General features: G+C 38.5%; 1 protein-coding gene across 2 annotated transcripts in view; it reads right to left on the bottom strand.

The window, feature by feature from the left end:
- The window catches only part of LOC150075831 (DNA primase small subunit-like), a 65,292-nt gene that overhangs the window by 29,461 nt on the left and 19,538 nt on the right, over positions 1-16,293 (bottom strand). For both annotated transcript variants that reach the window (XM_090387428.1, XM_090387429.1), the window contains exons 5-6: positions 9,014-9,075; positions 1,046-1,158 (exon numbers count right to left, since the gene is read on the bottom strand). In XM_090387428.1, coding sequence (XP_090243554.1) covers positions 1,046-1,158; positions 9,014-9,075 — 175 coding nt within the window. The remainder of the gene's footprint in view (positions 1-1,045; positions 1,159-9,013; positions 9,076-16,293) is intronic.

The raw sequence follows: 16,293 nt of genomic DNA, 5'->3' as shown, positions 1-16,293 counted from the left end.
TTACTATGAGTTCTCCACTTAAATTATATGTAGTTTCAGTAATTTCAACATTTCAAAGGATTTCATTTATTCATTAAACTTATACCAAACATGATTTTAATAAAAATAATATCAAAGTGACAAAGCATGGTCCTACACTGGTGTGCAAAATTTAAGGACCAGTCAGGTTTTCACCTGTAGCTTCTCATAGGAGCGGCCTGGAGATGGGAAAAGCATACCAAAGGAACCTTGTGAGGTACAGAAATGATGAAGGAAACAACACCAACAAAACAATGGAAACAAAATGGTACAGAGGGACTTTATTCAAAAATGGCAACATAGCACTGGCTGCCATGATACAGATACATCACTGCCAAAGATGAAACAAAGGGAAGAGGTGGTCTTCAGTAGGAGATATGGCCACTCCTAATGTCAATGCAGGCTTTGCATCGCCTGTCCATACTTAGAACAATGTTGCTGATAAGTTCTTGCGGTAACATCGTCCATTCCTCTGTCAGTGGCATCTTCAGCTGCTGAACATTTTCTGGTGAGTGTGGATGTGCCGCTAGGTATCTCCCCAGAGAGTCCCATATGTGTTCGATGGGATTTAGATCGGAGGAAACAGGCAGGCCAATCCATACGAACAATGTCCTCACTTTCCAAAAGCACATCAACAGCTGCAGTGTGATAGGGTGTGGCGTTATCATTCATAATCAAGAATTCGGGCCAATGGCATCTTGGAACTGGCGCACACGGGGAAGGATTACTTCAGTACACTAGCCGGCACCGGTTACGGTACTGCCTTCCAGTATCTGGAGTATCCTCCCCAGACCGCCATATTGATCCCTTTCAGTGATTTTTGTGGGGTGATACTGTGTGCAAACCTCTCACCAGATTAGCTGACGTCCAGAATCGCTGCTGAGAGTGAATCTACTCTCATCAGTAAAGAGTACCTTAAGTAAAGATTTTGTGGTTGTAACCTTTAGAAACAGTGTTGGTCCTTAAGTTTTGCACACCAGTACAGTTTGGTGAAAAATAACTCAGTAATAAATATATAAAAGGATATCATAATCATCACAGAGAGCTATGATTTTTCGATACTGTTCTGTGGTGTCAAGAAATCTTTGTTTTTTCAACATTAATTCTTCAAAATGGTCATCTATAATATGGCAAGCTTTTCTGAAAACAAAAGGAACACAGTGGGAATTAGTTAATAAAAAAAAAGATAAATATAAATTTAGAAATGTTATATTCCAAGAATATATAAAAGCAGCAATTTTTCAGTGGATATTGTTTAACAAAACAAGAAAATTATAAAATTTTACTTTTTCCTACATTTATTTTCTGTATGAAATATACTAGAATAAGAGAGGCCAAATACAGTAATGTATCACAATGAATGGCATATATTTCAGTGCATAAAATAAAGAAAAAAAAACAAAAACAAAACAAACATTTGTAAAATAAACAAGAACAAGACAGAGGCCAAAGAAAAATTATATATAATATATATATTTTTTTATTTTATTTTGTTAAAGGGCAATTTTGACTGACAAATTTGACTGGATACTATGATTTAGTAACAAAGGAACTGGATGAAAAATAAAATTTCGAAATCTTATACTTAGATTTTAAGAAAGGTTTTGATACTGTTGCACATAAAAGGCTGCTGCTGTACAAATGGGGCCAGCATGGCATTAAGCGAAAGTTACGACTAATGATAAAGGAGTGGTTGAGTGGGAGAAGAGAGAGAGAGAGTGGATATCAATGAACTGCTTTTTGCGGACTAGTGTTATCAGTGGAGTCCCCCCAGGGTTCGGTGCTGGGCCCATTGTTGTTTTCTGTATTTATAAAAAGGTTGGCAGGGTGGTTAATGACAGTATGAAGGTATGTGCAACAAGTTCTATAAAAAAATTAGGCAGTTGGGCTGAGAAATGGCAGCTAAAGGTTTGACATCGACAAATGCAACGTACTGCATACAGGTAGAGTAATCCCAAATTAATGTACCAATCATGTGGTACACTCAGGTAGTTGAAAAAGACAAAGATCTGGGGGTAACTGAGCAGTAAGATATGAAGTTTTCTGAGCAGTGCAAACAGGGCTGCTAGGACAGCTCATGGAGTTTTGTCAATGATATACAGGAATTTTACTAGCAGAGATAAGAAGATGTTTGTTAGGTTTTTATTGGCGCATTAGCAACTAAGGCTATAATGCACCAAAACTAGATGATATTTAAAATTTTTAATTTTACTGACCTAATTATTAAGGTCACCAAGTCAAGGTATAAAATGTAAAAATGATAAATCAATAAAGAAATTACATCAACAAATAAATTTTAAATACAAGTAAAAACCTTTATTGATTTAAAATAGCTAAAAACAGCAGACACATTGTCATTGTCAGATAAAATCTGACTGAGTGTTATAAGGCTCAGTCAGATGGTTAAAAGCGGTAAAACGGATATTGCTAAAATCTGGACAGTCAATTAAAATGTGTCTAATTGATAAAATTGTGCCACAAGACTCACACATAGGAGGGTCATCAGCCCTCAGCAAAAAAGAATGTGTCAAATGACTATGTCCTATGCGGGGTCCGGGCAAGAACAACTTCCTCCTTACGATTCCTGCGCAGACTAGACTGCCACGGTTCAATTACAGGCTTTATTTGATATAATTTATTTGCAGTCTGTCTATTCCACGAATCCTGCCATTGGGAATGTGTTTTCCCGTGTATTATTTGCCTGTAGTCTGTATAGGGGACTGACAGGCAGCGATTATTACTGAGAATTGCTGATTTGGCTGCGGTGTCAGCCAAATCGTTTCCCATAATCCCAATGTGGCTGGGAATCCAGCAGAAGAGGATATCATATTCACGTTCAGGGAGAAAGTGAATCCTCTGCTGAATGCTAGACAGAACTGGATGAGAATTATATCTTACAGTTATTAAAGCCTGTAACACGCTGAGAGAGTCAGAATATAAAATGAACCGTTGGTATTGGCATTTACTGATGTGATCCAAAGCTAACTCAATAGCGTGCAGCTCTGCAGTAAATATGCTGCATTCAGAGGGAATCTGCTCCGATGTAGTGCTGTCTTTACAGACAGCAGCAGATCCCACATATGACTTCGACTTCGAACCATCTGTGTAAACTGGCGCGAAGTCAGAATGTTCAGCTCGGTGTGCTGAATAAAGCTGCAGGTAGACTGATGATGGAGTGTCCGACTTTGCCCAATTTCTAAGGGATAAGTCACATGCCGGGAGATGAGCATGCCAGGGTGGAAAGGGTTGCTTTGGTGTTTGGGCAACCTTGTCTACCTTGATATTAAGTTCATTGAGTAGCTCTTGGAGACGAATACCAAAAGGACGATTGGCAGTCTTACGAGTATTGTACAAGTTTTCCCATCGTGGCTCAAAAACGAATGGCCATGTTGGATGGTCTGGCAGGGATTTCAGTTTTAAAGCATACTTTAAAGACAACTGCTTACGTCGAAGCGATAACAGTGGTTCGTTTGCTTCGACGTATAAACTCTGGACAAGAGATGTTCGAAATGCTCCAGTAGCGATACGTAGAGCCTGATGATGGACAGGGTCCAGCCATCGAAGGGCACTGTCTCTGGCTGAAGAATATACTTGGGACCCATAATCTAATTTGGATCGCACAAGTGCACGGTAAAGCCGTAGAACGGTGCGTCGGTCTGCACCCCAAGATAAAGAGGAAAGCGAGCAGAGCATATTAAGGCCTCTTGTGCACTTTGTGCAGAGTTGACGAATATGATCCAAAAAGGTCAGTTTTTTATCGAATATGAGTCCCAAGAATTTTGTGTTCGCTGCTACTGGAATAGCATTTTGTTCGAGCCTTAATTCAGGTTCAGGATGAAGATTACGCTTGCGACAAAAGTGTACGCAAACAGTCTTCTCCGGCGAGAACCTGAAGGCATTAGCAAGTGCCCAGGAATTCAGACTATCAATGGCTTTCTGCAGTTGTCTTTCAATAACCCTCATGTTGCACGACTGACAAAAAATGCTAAAGTCATCAACATAGAGGGCACTGTTTACAGTTGGAGGAAGTTGTTCTGTGATGGAATTTATTTTGATGGTAAAAAGCGTGACACTTAATACTGATCCTTGTGGTACTCCCTCCACTTGGCTAAAGGAGCGAGAGAGTGAGGATCCCACACGAACTTGGAACGATCGATTGGCTAAAAAGTTTTGAATAAAAAAAGGGGGAGATGCCCTCTAAGGCCTAGGCTATGTAAATCTTTTAAAATGCCAAATCTCCAAGTTGTGTCATACGCTTTTTCCATGTCAAAGAACACTGACACCAAGTGTTCGCGTTTTAGGAAAGCATCCCGGATGGATGCTTCCAATCTAATAAGATGGTCCAAAGTGGACCGGTTCCTTCGGAAGCCGCACTGGATGTTGGAGAGAAGGTCATTTGATTCGAGATACCATATTAAACGAGAATTAACCATTCTCTCCAGGATTTTGCACAGACAGCTAGTCAGAGCAATAGGACAATAATTGGTGGTGACTTTTGGATCCTTTCCTGGCTTAGGAAAGGCAAGAACGATTGCCTTTCGCCAGGAGTCCGGAAACTGCCCTTCAGTAAAGATTCTGTTATACAGAAGGAGCAGACAATCCATAGATTTTGGTGAAAGATGTTTAATCATTTCATAATGGATGCCATCTGGTTCAACGGCACTTGCTTTGGAAAGAGCGAGGGCTCTTTTCAGTTCCTGAATAGTGAAATCCCCATTGTAGGGATAAAGGTTCTTAGATTTAAAGTTAAGTGCCTGTTTTTCGATTTTATATTTCAGGACCAGGAACTCTGGGGAATACGAAGATGTTGCAGAGATGTTAGAGAATGTTTCCCCAAGAGAATTGGCTATTGCAGTCGGATCTGCAATAGCGCATCCATTATAATCTGAGTTCAAGTCATCGATAGGACTTGAACTCAGGTATTTTCTATCTGGTTTGGGGATGAACGGCGATCCTACCAACCGTGCTACTCACCAGGGCACTGAGGTTAGTGGAAAATGAAAAGACCTGGGGGTAATTGTGAGATATGAAGTTCTCAAAGCAATGCAGACAGGCTGCCAGGCCAGCTCATGGGTTTTTGTCAATGACACACATGAATTTGCTATCAGAAATAAGGAAGTGATTATCCCATTGTATAAGGCAAGGGTCAGGTGACATCTTCAGTACCGCATACAGGTGTGGACGTGTCATTTAGGAAGGATGTGGAGCTGCTGGAAGGAGTACAGGAAATGACAATGAGATTGGTGAAGAGAACAAAAGGGTGCTCTTAGCAAGAAAGGCTTCAGTTCTGCAAATTGCAGAGTCTAGAGATTAAGCACTTGCAAGGTGATCTGATTGAGGTGTTTAGGGCTTTGAATGGAATCTTCCTCTTTCTCAGGCCACACACATGACGAAGTTTGCCTTTAGCCACGGGTGATTGATTGTTGGAACAAACTTCCATCTGTTGTTGTGGAAGACGATTGTTTAAATAAATTCAAAGAAGAAGTAGGAAAACTATTGGAGGGAATGGATAGGTGAAATAGGAGTTGTCGTGGCTTTTTTTTTTTTTTTTTTTTTTTGCTGAGGCTGTATAAGCTTGCTTGCTTTCTTTCATTATTGGCCACTACTAATACTAATTAAAAATAAGTTAAAATAATAGAATGCAATTTTATTTACATACATTAAAATACTAAAGTAATTGCAGAACAGTTGAAACTAAAAATAATTAAGTAGAGCAATACAATTAAAGAATGTAATGAAATAGCAATGACAACACAGAAAACAAAGTGAAAATAAGTCAAGAAAATGTGTAATTAATTTGTGTGTGCACGTGTATGTGTGTGTGTAACTATATACAAATGTATATACCGTATTTCCCCATGTATAAGACGCACCCTTTTTCGAAAAATTTGAGGTCTAAAAACTGGGTGCATCTTATACAGTGGCTGTAGATTTTTTTTACTTGCATTTCCCACTTTTTCGCGCTTGTTGTCTTTGCGCTCATTGTTTCGCACTTGTTACCGGTATATTAGGTTCTGCCCAGAAATGGCTCAGAAAAGATTTTCATACAGTGCTGAATTCAAGTTAAAAGTGATCCAGTTTGCAAAAGTGAATGGAAATCGTGCTGCTGAACGTAAGTTTGGCCCTCCTCCAACTGAGAAAACAATCCGAGACTGGCTACAGGAAGAAGAAACCCTACTGAAAAACGGCATGGCAGAAGAAGGCCATAAGAGGCAAGTCAGCAAAATGGGCTGATTTGGAGAGGGAATTGAAGATATGGATTGAAGAGCAAAGGGCAATTGGAATTCCTGTGTCCACAAAGATGGTTCAGCATGAGGCAAGAATTGCTAATGAAAAAGAAGTTACTGATTTCAAAGGAGGACACAATTGGTGTTTCAGGTTCATGAAACGGAATGGACTAAGCATGCATACACACACCAGACTTGCCCAAAAGATGCCTGAAAGCTATGAGCAGAAGGTCCTTGAATTTCATCATTTTGTCATTCAATGTCGGAAGACACATCAGTTTGAGTTGGGACAGATTGCAAATATGAACGAAGTCCCCTTCAATTTGATGTACCAAGTAACAGAACTGTTGATAAGAGGGGGTGAAAACTGTAACTGTGAAGACAAGTGGACATGAAAAGAGCCATTATAGAGTTGTTCTAGCTTGTTGTGCCGATGGAACCAAGCTGCCTCCTATGCTGATTTTCAAATGAAAACAATGCCAAAAGAAGACATTCCTTGAGGAGTGATTGCCCACGTTCATGACAAGGGTTGGATGGATCAGGATAAGATGAAGATCTGGTTTGAGAAAGTTTGGAGCAGGAGACCAGGTGGGCTCTTATGCAAACCTGCCCTATTGGTGCTGGATCAGTTCAGGGCACACATAACAAAAAATACAAAGATTGCTGCAGAGCAAAAAACAAAACTTGCCGTCATACCTTGACATCCCAGCTCCAACCACTTGATGTCAGCATTAACAAACCCTTCAAAGCTGCCATGAGAGGCGAATGGAACCAATGGATGAAGTCTTCTGGGGACAATTTGACACCAGCAGGAAGAGTGAAGAAACCAACTATAGGAGAAGTCTGTACCTGGGTGAAAAGATCCTGGGACAATATCAAGATTGAGATCATTGTCAAGTCATTTAAGAAGTGTGGCATTTCAAATGCCATAGATGGAACTGAGGACGAGGCAATATATGAAGACAGTGATTCGTCATCGGACAAGCTAATGGATGGGAGTTTTGAGTGATAAGGAGTTGTATGAATTTTATGATGAATAAAAATGAATAAAACTTGAGTTCAATAACTTTATGTAATACATTTTTTTTCAAATTTCGGGCCCCAAAATTAAGGTGTGTCTTATACATGGGGAAATACGATAGTTACACCAACACAAATGGATTCGGTTAAAAGAATACAAAGCACATTAGCATCAAGTAAATAAAGCAAATGCAAGTCAGTGTCTGCCATTTTTTGGGGGACTTGGTTTTTGTTTTTTCTCTTATCAACTAATTCCATTTCTGGTTTATGGTGAAAAGTTCCACGATAAATTGTGATATCAAATGTTGGAAACTTAAGATGTTGTGACTAGTAATTATAGATATGCAGTGGTATCAATAGAAAATTAGTCTATATCCTTTATATAATTTTTGGTCTATAACTACTCAGGTTGTTGCTGTTATTTGGTTTTTAGGATCATTGCTCCAGAGATATGCAGTAGTCATTCCCTGACCTTTCCGCATCCTCCGTATATGGTGGTCACGGGCTCGAACCCCGATTTAATCAAGAAGCATGTGCCACGCACTGCTGCTCCTGCCCACCTGGCTACGGAGGAGCCAACTACTCAGGCTATAGTGTGTTAGTTATAACTGTTCTCTACTTTGTACAGTTTGTCATGTATTATATCTTTAGTAGTGTATATTCACAGGTTAATATACATATTGTGTGGGCTGAAAAATCTGGAATAACTACAGGAAAAAATCTTTCTCTCTCTCTCTCTCTCTCTCTAAGTAGTTATCATTATGAGTATGAGACTGGTATAGCCAAGAGATAGACAGAATTGGAACAGGCTTCCATCTGTTGTTGTGGGAGTGGTTGGGTTGAATAAATTCAAGGAAGAACTAGACAAATTCTTGGATGGTACAGATGGATTAACTGTTTTTTTTTTTTTGGCTGATGCTGTATAAGCTTGCTTTCTTGCATCACTTGCAATGATAGAATGATCCAGTCTTTTTCTTTCCATATTGTTCTTTACAGTTTTGTTAAGAATAAAAATCATCTCATAACATGAACCAGATAGGGAGTGATATCAATATATACTGATTACAGATGGACCAGATGGAGTAACATAACTGATAATGAATATAAACACTAAGCTGAGAGATAATGCTATTTTTTATTTAAAGGTACCTCTGTATTTTGAATGATATTGTCTTGAAATATCTCAATAATAAATAAATAAAATGGTTAATTATATATACTAAAAATGGGTATGGAGTTTTGAATACTAAAAAAGTGATAAAAATATTAGGCATACACATTTTACTAGGTTTGCATCTATTTATTATTTACCATTAGAACTCTAAAATCATTTTTTTTTTTTTTTATTAAATTCAAAATGCCACAATTCCATAATTGTTTAGAATCAAGCATGTTTATGTAAGGTTTTCTGATTTTAGATCCTGGAATACATTTCAGAATTTTTTGCGCATTCTTTTGAAACACCTTGTATGTCTTTGTGTTAGTATAAATGTTTGTTGTAATGAAGGGTAGTTAGAATGCTGTCTGAACATAAACAGGTGATGTTTCTGCATCACTGAGCTATAATTTTACTCTATGTGTCATATTTATCAAGAAATAACTTTAGAGTTTGAATGCATGACTAATGTTATCTACAATAAACATTAATGCATCTCTGTGCCTTGTCTTTCAACTTCTATATATGAAATACTTAGTTCATATCTAATGATATATTACATACAAAACTAAAGAAAACAGATGATACTCACTGTATGCTGGGATGCATATCATCTGTTAGATGTACTTTTTTTTTTACATAAGTCTTTGATCTCTATGTAAAATACAAAAAATAAACCAATCATAATAAATAAATTAGCTTAGGAAAAAAAAAATCATTTATTTCATTTTAACTTAAAGTATGTACAGTAAACCCCCACTATTCGCGGTATCTGTATTCGCGATCGCCGATTTAATATAAAATGAAACCTAAAAAAATGTGAATTTTTAAGCGCCGTGAATATTTTCCGCCATAAAAAACATGGGCGTGGCTAAAATTATCTTCCCGGTCAAAACAGCGCTCAGTGGGTGGGGGGGAGAGGGGTGAAAAAATCGCGAGCGTGGATGTTTCTCGCTAATCCTTGTTCAGTATGTGTTATGCGCTTGTCATGGAAGGTTTCGTCGTTTGCTTTTAATTTATACGTTTATAAATTGAATAAATTTATCAATTTATAAATTGATATGCTTAAAAAATGATAGATCTACCGTTTTGCAGTGTAAAACAGACTTTTTCGAGTGTGTTAACGGAAGAAAGTGACTTTATTGTGGACAAGTTCTTTCTAACCCCTACAAAAATATGGCTACGAATAAAAAAAGAAATGTGAAGGTGATGACATTAGTGAATAAAATTGAGTTATCAGACAAAATTTCTAATGGTGAAAGTGTCTCCTCAGTGGCAAAACATTATAAAATCAATGAGTCAACAGTACGATCAATCAAGAAATCGGAAGAAAAAATCTGCCGTAGTGTCCATGAAAACACGCTAATTGCTTCAAAAATTTGCTCTGTAACTCGTGATGTTAAATTAGAAAAAATGGAAAAGGCTTTAAATCTGTGGATAGAAGACCGAACTCAAAATAAAATTCTGTTAAGTTCACTCATCATTCGCGAAAAGGCAAAACTCCTTTATCAACACTTTAGCAAAACTGGTGATAGCACTGGCAGGATGTTTCTTTTGCTAGCAAGCAAAGGTGCTGGTTTGAAAGATTTGTTTGAAATTTCTAATAAATATTACATTTAATATTAAATTGTTTCTTATTTTCATTTCGATGCCATATGCTTGCATTTCTAATGGTCATATTATGAAGGTACATATAATTCATACATAGACAAAATTTTAGACTAGTTTTTCTTATATATTTCATACTTTGGAACGGAACCCCTTTATTACTATGGGAGCCATAACTCAGTATTCGCGACATTTCTCAGGAACGTAACCCCCGCAAATAGCGGGGGTTTACTGTATAGTGGATTCCAATTGCTTAAGATGTATTTTTCCAGGCATTCACTGTCAAGTAAGAACAAACATTTGAGAATAGAGAGAAAATTAAAATTAGTCTCAAATATAAATTACTAAAAAAGCAATAAAATCTTTGATCACTGAAATAAATTTAACTAATAACATTTAATGTAACCCTTTTAAGGATCACATCAAATGTTATTACTGTAAGAAGAGCATGGGTGGTATAGTGGTATCATCACTAATCTCCCCACACCAGGTGGAAAAGGCCCGGGTTTGAATTCCATCGATGATGCAAGGAACATTAATTGGCTTTTTTCACTCTGTGGCTGAGTTAGTCAGTCTCAGGGATAGATAACAAGGTTCCCCCCCCAGAAACTGGGGTTTTTTCGTAAAGCAAAACAGGCAAATCGACCAGAGAACACACGCAATTTACACACAATACACATGGTATATGTAAGAAATTACCAGATGACCCTAATATAAGAGTTTGGTTTGTAAGAAGAGTAGTACCGACAGACAAGAATAGCAAATAAATGCTGTTCTTGTCTATCTTAACATAAAAATATAAAGAAAATAAAATATAATGCCATACATACAAACTGCCTCAGTAGGTATACTATTGATCATATTTTACATCAATAATCTGCCTTTATTACTAAAGGAAAGTAAATATGGTACTATAGGATTACAGGGAAATATTTTAACACAGAAGTTGAAATCAAGTAAAATTCATAAGCTTTACTGGATTCAATTTTCAATTATAGAAATTGTTTTTTCTTACTGAAAACTGATGCTGAGTACTTGGTAGATTTTCAATGGGAGCAGAATTATCCTTATGACTGAAAATCGAAAGTAGTAAAGTTTACGGATTTTATTTGAAAATAAAAATGAAATTTTCATTTTTACAGATAACTTCAAACAATTAAAATTTTATCTATATTTTGGATAACTACTTATATATGAAAAGTGTAATACAATGATAACTGCTTAGAGATTAATGTGGATAAATGCAGCTTAGTAAGCTTTGTCAGTAGTCAAAAGCTTACTAAGGACATCATCTAAAACCAAATCTCTATCTAACAATATGTCCACAGAAATGCAAGGTATGAGCACTTGCAAATTTATATATGCAGTGTGGCAATAAAGTTCCTGGACTGGTGCAGCTGCAGTCATGGTTGATGAGTTTGAATATAAACAGAAGCGGCATGTTGTAGTTCAAACCTCCTCCAATGGTGGTAGAGACTGTCCAGTAGGCTGACAGGTTGCAAGTAAAAATCAGTTTCATCAGTAGTATTAATGTTCCATCTCACGATCCTGCAATGGAGCAATGAGCGCATATCAAATTTTACTTTAAACTGGGAAATTCTGCAACAGCAATGTATGAAATGTTAAAAACTGTTTATGGTAAAGAAATGTTAAGTCATACCAATGTGTTTGAATGGTATAAGCAGTTCAAATACAGATGTGATGATGTTCATGATGTCCCAAGATGTGGGACCTCTTCTGGCAACCTCTCAAAATGAGGACACAGTTTCAAAAGTTTGAAAAATTGTGGCAAGAGGTTTGGTCCTTGAGGTTGTCACAGACATTCTCTCAGATTTTCCAGACAAGCTGCACTTGCTACCTGGGAGTCTAAAACGCTGATGGAACTGATATTCAGGTGACAATCAAGTCAAGTGGACCTAAATTCACCGAAGTCCGTACGGTCTGTGACAGCCAAATCCTCTGCTTGCACCTTCACGATGGTGGGACTGTTAGTAATCCTGGGTATAACCTCCATGCACAAGTACATGGTGGGTGACCACCCAGGTGTGAACCAATGTAAGCAGGGCCGAGGTGTGACGCCCACACTACAGGGAGGAACGCCGCCCCTCTATATTACCAGGCAGTACTAGGTGGTAGATGACTCTCATCAACCGGTGCAATACCACCACTTTGCTTATTGGAGGCTTGAAGTGGTGGAACCCATGTTTAGTCTCTAGAGCTAAGTTCTGGTCAACCATTTCCTATCTCTTCCATCATGCAGTATGATTGATGACTTTTGAGGTCATGTTGAACGTCGTGGCGAGATCCAATATTCCTTACATTTCGAGGGTACAGCTCTAAAACGGTGTTCACAGGCCGGCCGCTAGTTAGTACACCGGACCAAGCCTATTGGTAACTCTCTAGGAGGCTTCCGGATCAGCTAGTGTATAATCTTGTTACCTCTACTCTGCCAGATAGTGACTGGAGGGAGTCCGAGTAGTGTGTATGCGGGGAGCATTGTGGAGGCCACGTTATGTCAAGGATCTGGGTATATTCTTACCCTATGTACGCCATATCCAAAAATTTCATTACTTCATACAGCATGTCCCACCCACTTTTTCTTACTATTGAATACACTGTGAATTGTCGAACTAATAGAGCAAGCTTATCTGCAAAAAGAACTAAACCTTCCAAGTACTTCCTAATTCATTTCACAAATATACGTGGTCTCAATTCTAATCTCAACGATGTCCATTTCCACTTGCAGTCTGCCAAACCCCATGTACTTTTTCTGACAGAATCTCAGTTATCGGTTGATTCAACTACTGCTCATCTCAGATTCCCAAATTATTCCCTGTATGATTCCTTTCGCCTCAAAGGTGGTACTTGTACTTATGTCCGTTCTGATATTCCCTGTCAGAGACTTGGCAATTTGGAATCTACTCTCTTTGATCTGCTCTGGCTTAAAATCTCTCTACCTCATTGTGTCAAATTCATCTGTTGTCTCTACTGTTCTCCCAATTCCACTAATCACTTGGACCTCTTTGACTTCCTCTCTTTGCAACTTGACTTTCTCCAGTCCAACTTTCCTAACAGTGAGGTAATTTTCCTTGGTGATTTTAATGTTCACAACTCCAGCTGGCTTCCGTTTTCTAGTCACACCGACCCAGCTGGTCGAGATGCTGAGGCTTTTGCAATTACTAATGACCTTGCACAGATTGTTCATTTACCTACAAGAATACCAGATAATGCTAATCATACAGCCAATACGCTTGATCTTTTTCTCACAAACAACCCTTCTAAGTACACGGTCGAAGTGAGAGATCCTTTAGGCACTTCAGATCACAACTTGGTGATTGTCTCTTCTCCAATGGAACCTTTATCTCATGGCTATTCCCAACCTCGTGTTGTTTGGCATTACAAGAATGCAAAATGGGATGACCTGCAAGACTTCTTTTCTTCTTTTCCTTGGTCAGATTACTGTTTCAAAACTTCTGATGTCAACGTTTGCTCAGATCGTGTCAGTGAAATTATTCTTGCAGGAATGGAATCGTTTATCCCACACTCCACTTTAAAATCTAAACCTTGGTTTTCCAATAAATGTGCTAAGGCTGTTCAAGAGAAGAATGTTGCATATCGTAATTGGCTTGTTTCTAATTCTCCAGTTTCATTTTCTGCCTACACCAAAGCTCGCAACAATTGTAAAGCAGTTATTAATCACAAACTAGAGTTTGAACAGGCTAAGAGTAGAAAACTTGCTTCTTGCCCTAATGGTAGCCGAGCATTCTGGTCTCTTGCCAAAGCTATTGGCCGCAACTTTTGCCCATCTCTGCTCCCACCTCTGTCCAAACCAGATGGTTCTGTTGCCACTTCAGCCAAGGATAAAGCTGACCTGCTAGCATCCCATTTTTCGTCCAACTCATGTATTAATGATCTTGGTAAAACACATCCCACCATTCCCAACACGCTCCATTCAATGCCTCCTGTGGTCTTCCATCAAAAGGATGTCAGAAGCATTTTGACGAATCTTGATGCTAAGAAAGCTCCAGGTCCCGATGGTATTTCTCCACTTGTTCTCAAAACCTGTGCTCCTGAACTTACTCCTATTCTTTGCCGCCTTTTTCACTTTCTTATTCCAAAGGTGTTTTTCCTTCTGCTTGGAAATTTGCTCATATCCAGCCAGTTTCTAAAAAGGGTGACAAATCCCTCCCATCCAATTATCGTCCCATTGCAATTTCTTCTACTCTTTCTAAAGTAATGGAGAAATCAATTAACCGCCAACTCTTAAACTACCTAGAAACCTTCCGTCTGATCAACGATCGCCAGTGATCGTTGATCACTGGCGATCAACGATTGAAATCAACTAAGTTGATTTCAATCCTTCTAAAACTCAGTCTTGTCTTATATCTTGCAAAAAAGATTCTTCTGCTCCTATGCTTATCTTTAGTGATACTCCGATTTCTAGGCAGAATGATATATCTCTTTTGGGGATTACCCTGACTTCTAATCTCTCTTGGCACAAGCACATTACAAATATTGCTTCCTCTGCATTTAAAAAACTTGGTTTTCTCTTTCGCTCTCGGCGTTACTTTTCTTCCAAATAGCTGCTCACTCTGTATAAATCGCAAATCCGCCCTGCCATGGAATATTGTTCCCACATCTGGAGTGGTGCCCCAAAACCTCTCTCAGGCTTCTTGATTCCATTTAGAAGAGGGCAGTTAGGTTAATTAATGATTTATCTCTAACAGTCTCTCCACTCGCTCGCTCTCTCATAGACGTACTGTTTCTGCTGCATGCCTCTTCTACAGGTACTTCCATGGGCACTGTTCTTCTGAATTGGCTTCTATAATTCCCGCTTTCTCTTTCAAAACGGTCCGAACATGTGCCGCCACCAGCCAACATCCATTTACTGTCCAACTTCAAACTCACAGAACCAACTTTTCATCTTCCTCGTTTATTCATTGAACTGGCATTTTCTAGAACAACCTTCCTTTAAATGTATTTCCTGAAAATCACAGTCTACAGAAGTTCAAGTCCAATGTCAACAAATATCTTCTTTCGTATTCTCAACTTCCAACCGAAGCACGGTACTAAGTACTATAGGTTCTAATACCTCTCGTGTTTGGTGTTTACATAAAAAAAAACAAAAAAAACTTGCCCTACCTGGAGATCAGCATTTAAGGAATTGGTAGTGGATATTTGAGAAGCTGAAGCTGTGTGACATGGCAAAGTTTCTCAAACTGCAAAATGGAATGCAATGTGCTATCATTTCAAAACTATGGATAGTAGTAGTGGTAGTAATAGAGGCATGTGACGCAAGAAAGCAAATGTATGAGTTTATGTAGCATCAGTCAAAAAAAAAAAAAAAAAAAAACAATTTCACACAACCATTCCCTCTAAACGTTTGTCCAGTTTCCAGTTCTTCCTTGAATTTATTTAAGCTATCAACTTCCACAATGGCAGATGGAAGTTTGTTCCAACAATTAACCACCTGCTGGCAAGAGGAAAATTTCTGCACATCTATTGTACAACTGTCTTTCCTCAATATGAATTTAAGCCCCCTTAGTTTCGTAATCTGAGAAAGTGGAAGAATCCCATCAGAATTCAGCGTGCTCAGTCCGTTCAAGACCATATACACCTCAATCAGTTCACCTCGCAGGTACCTAACCTCCAGCCACTGCAATTTGCAGAACTTAAGCCTTTCTTGGTAAGCTCACCCCTTCGTTCTCCTCACCAATCTTGTTGCCCTTCTCTGTACACGTTCAAGCAACTCTACATCCTTCCTAAAATGAGGCCTCCAATCCTGTACTCAAGGTGTGGCATGACCATTGCCTTATACAAAGGGATAATCACCTCCTTTTCCTTGCTATGAAAATTCCATTATATCATTGACAATACCTCATGACCTGCTCTGGCAGGCTGTCTGCATTGCTCAGAAACTTCATATCTGACTGCACAATCACTCCCAGGTCTTTTTCATTTTCTACCATCCTAAGTTTAGTACTACACTGTTGGTACATTTCTCTTGGGTTACTGCTACTCATATGCAGTACTTTTCATTTGCCAATGTTAAACTTCAGTTGCCACTTCTCAGACCATCTGCCCAAATTTTCTAAATCCTGTTGCAGTAGCACACTGTTATTAACAACCCTACCAACCTTTGTATCGTCTGCAAACTTCAACACTAAGCCTGATATACCTTCATCAATATCATTGATAAATATACAAAACAACAGTGGCCCCAAAACCGAATCATGTGGGACTCCACTAATAATATTAGTCCAC

This window comes from Mastigoproctus giganteus, chromosome 13, assembly GCF_048544385.1.
Source record: "Mastigoproctus giganteus isolate SK-2022 chromosome 13, ASM4854438v1, whole genome shotgun sequence".
Taxonomy (NCBI): Eukaryota; Metazoa; Arthropoda; class Arachnida; order Uropygi; family Thelyphonidae; genus Mastigoproctus; species Mastigoproctus giganteus.
This window is presented reverse-complemented; position numbering and strand designations above follow the sequence as displayed.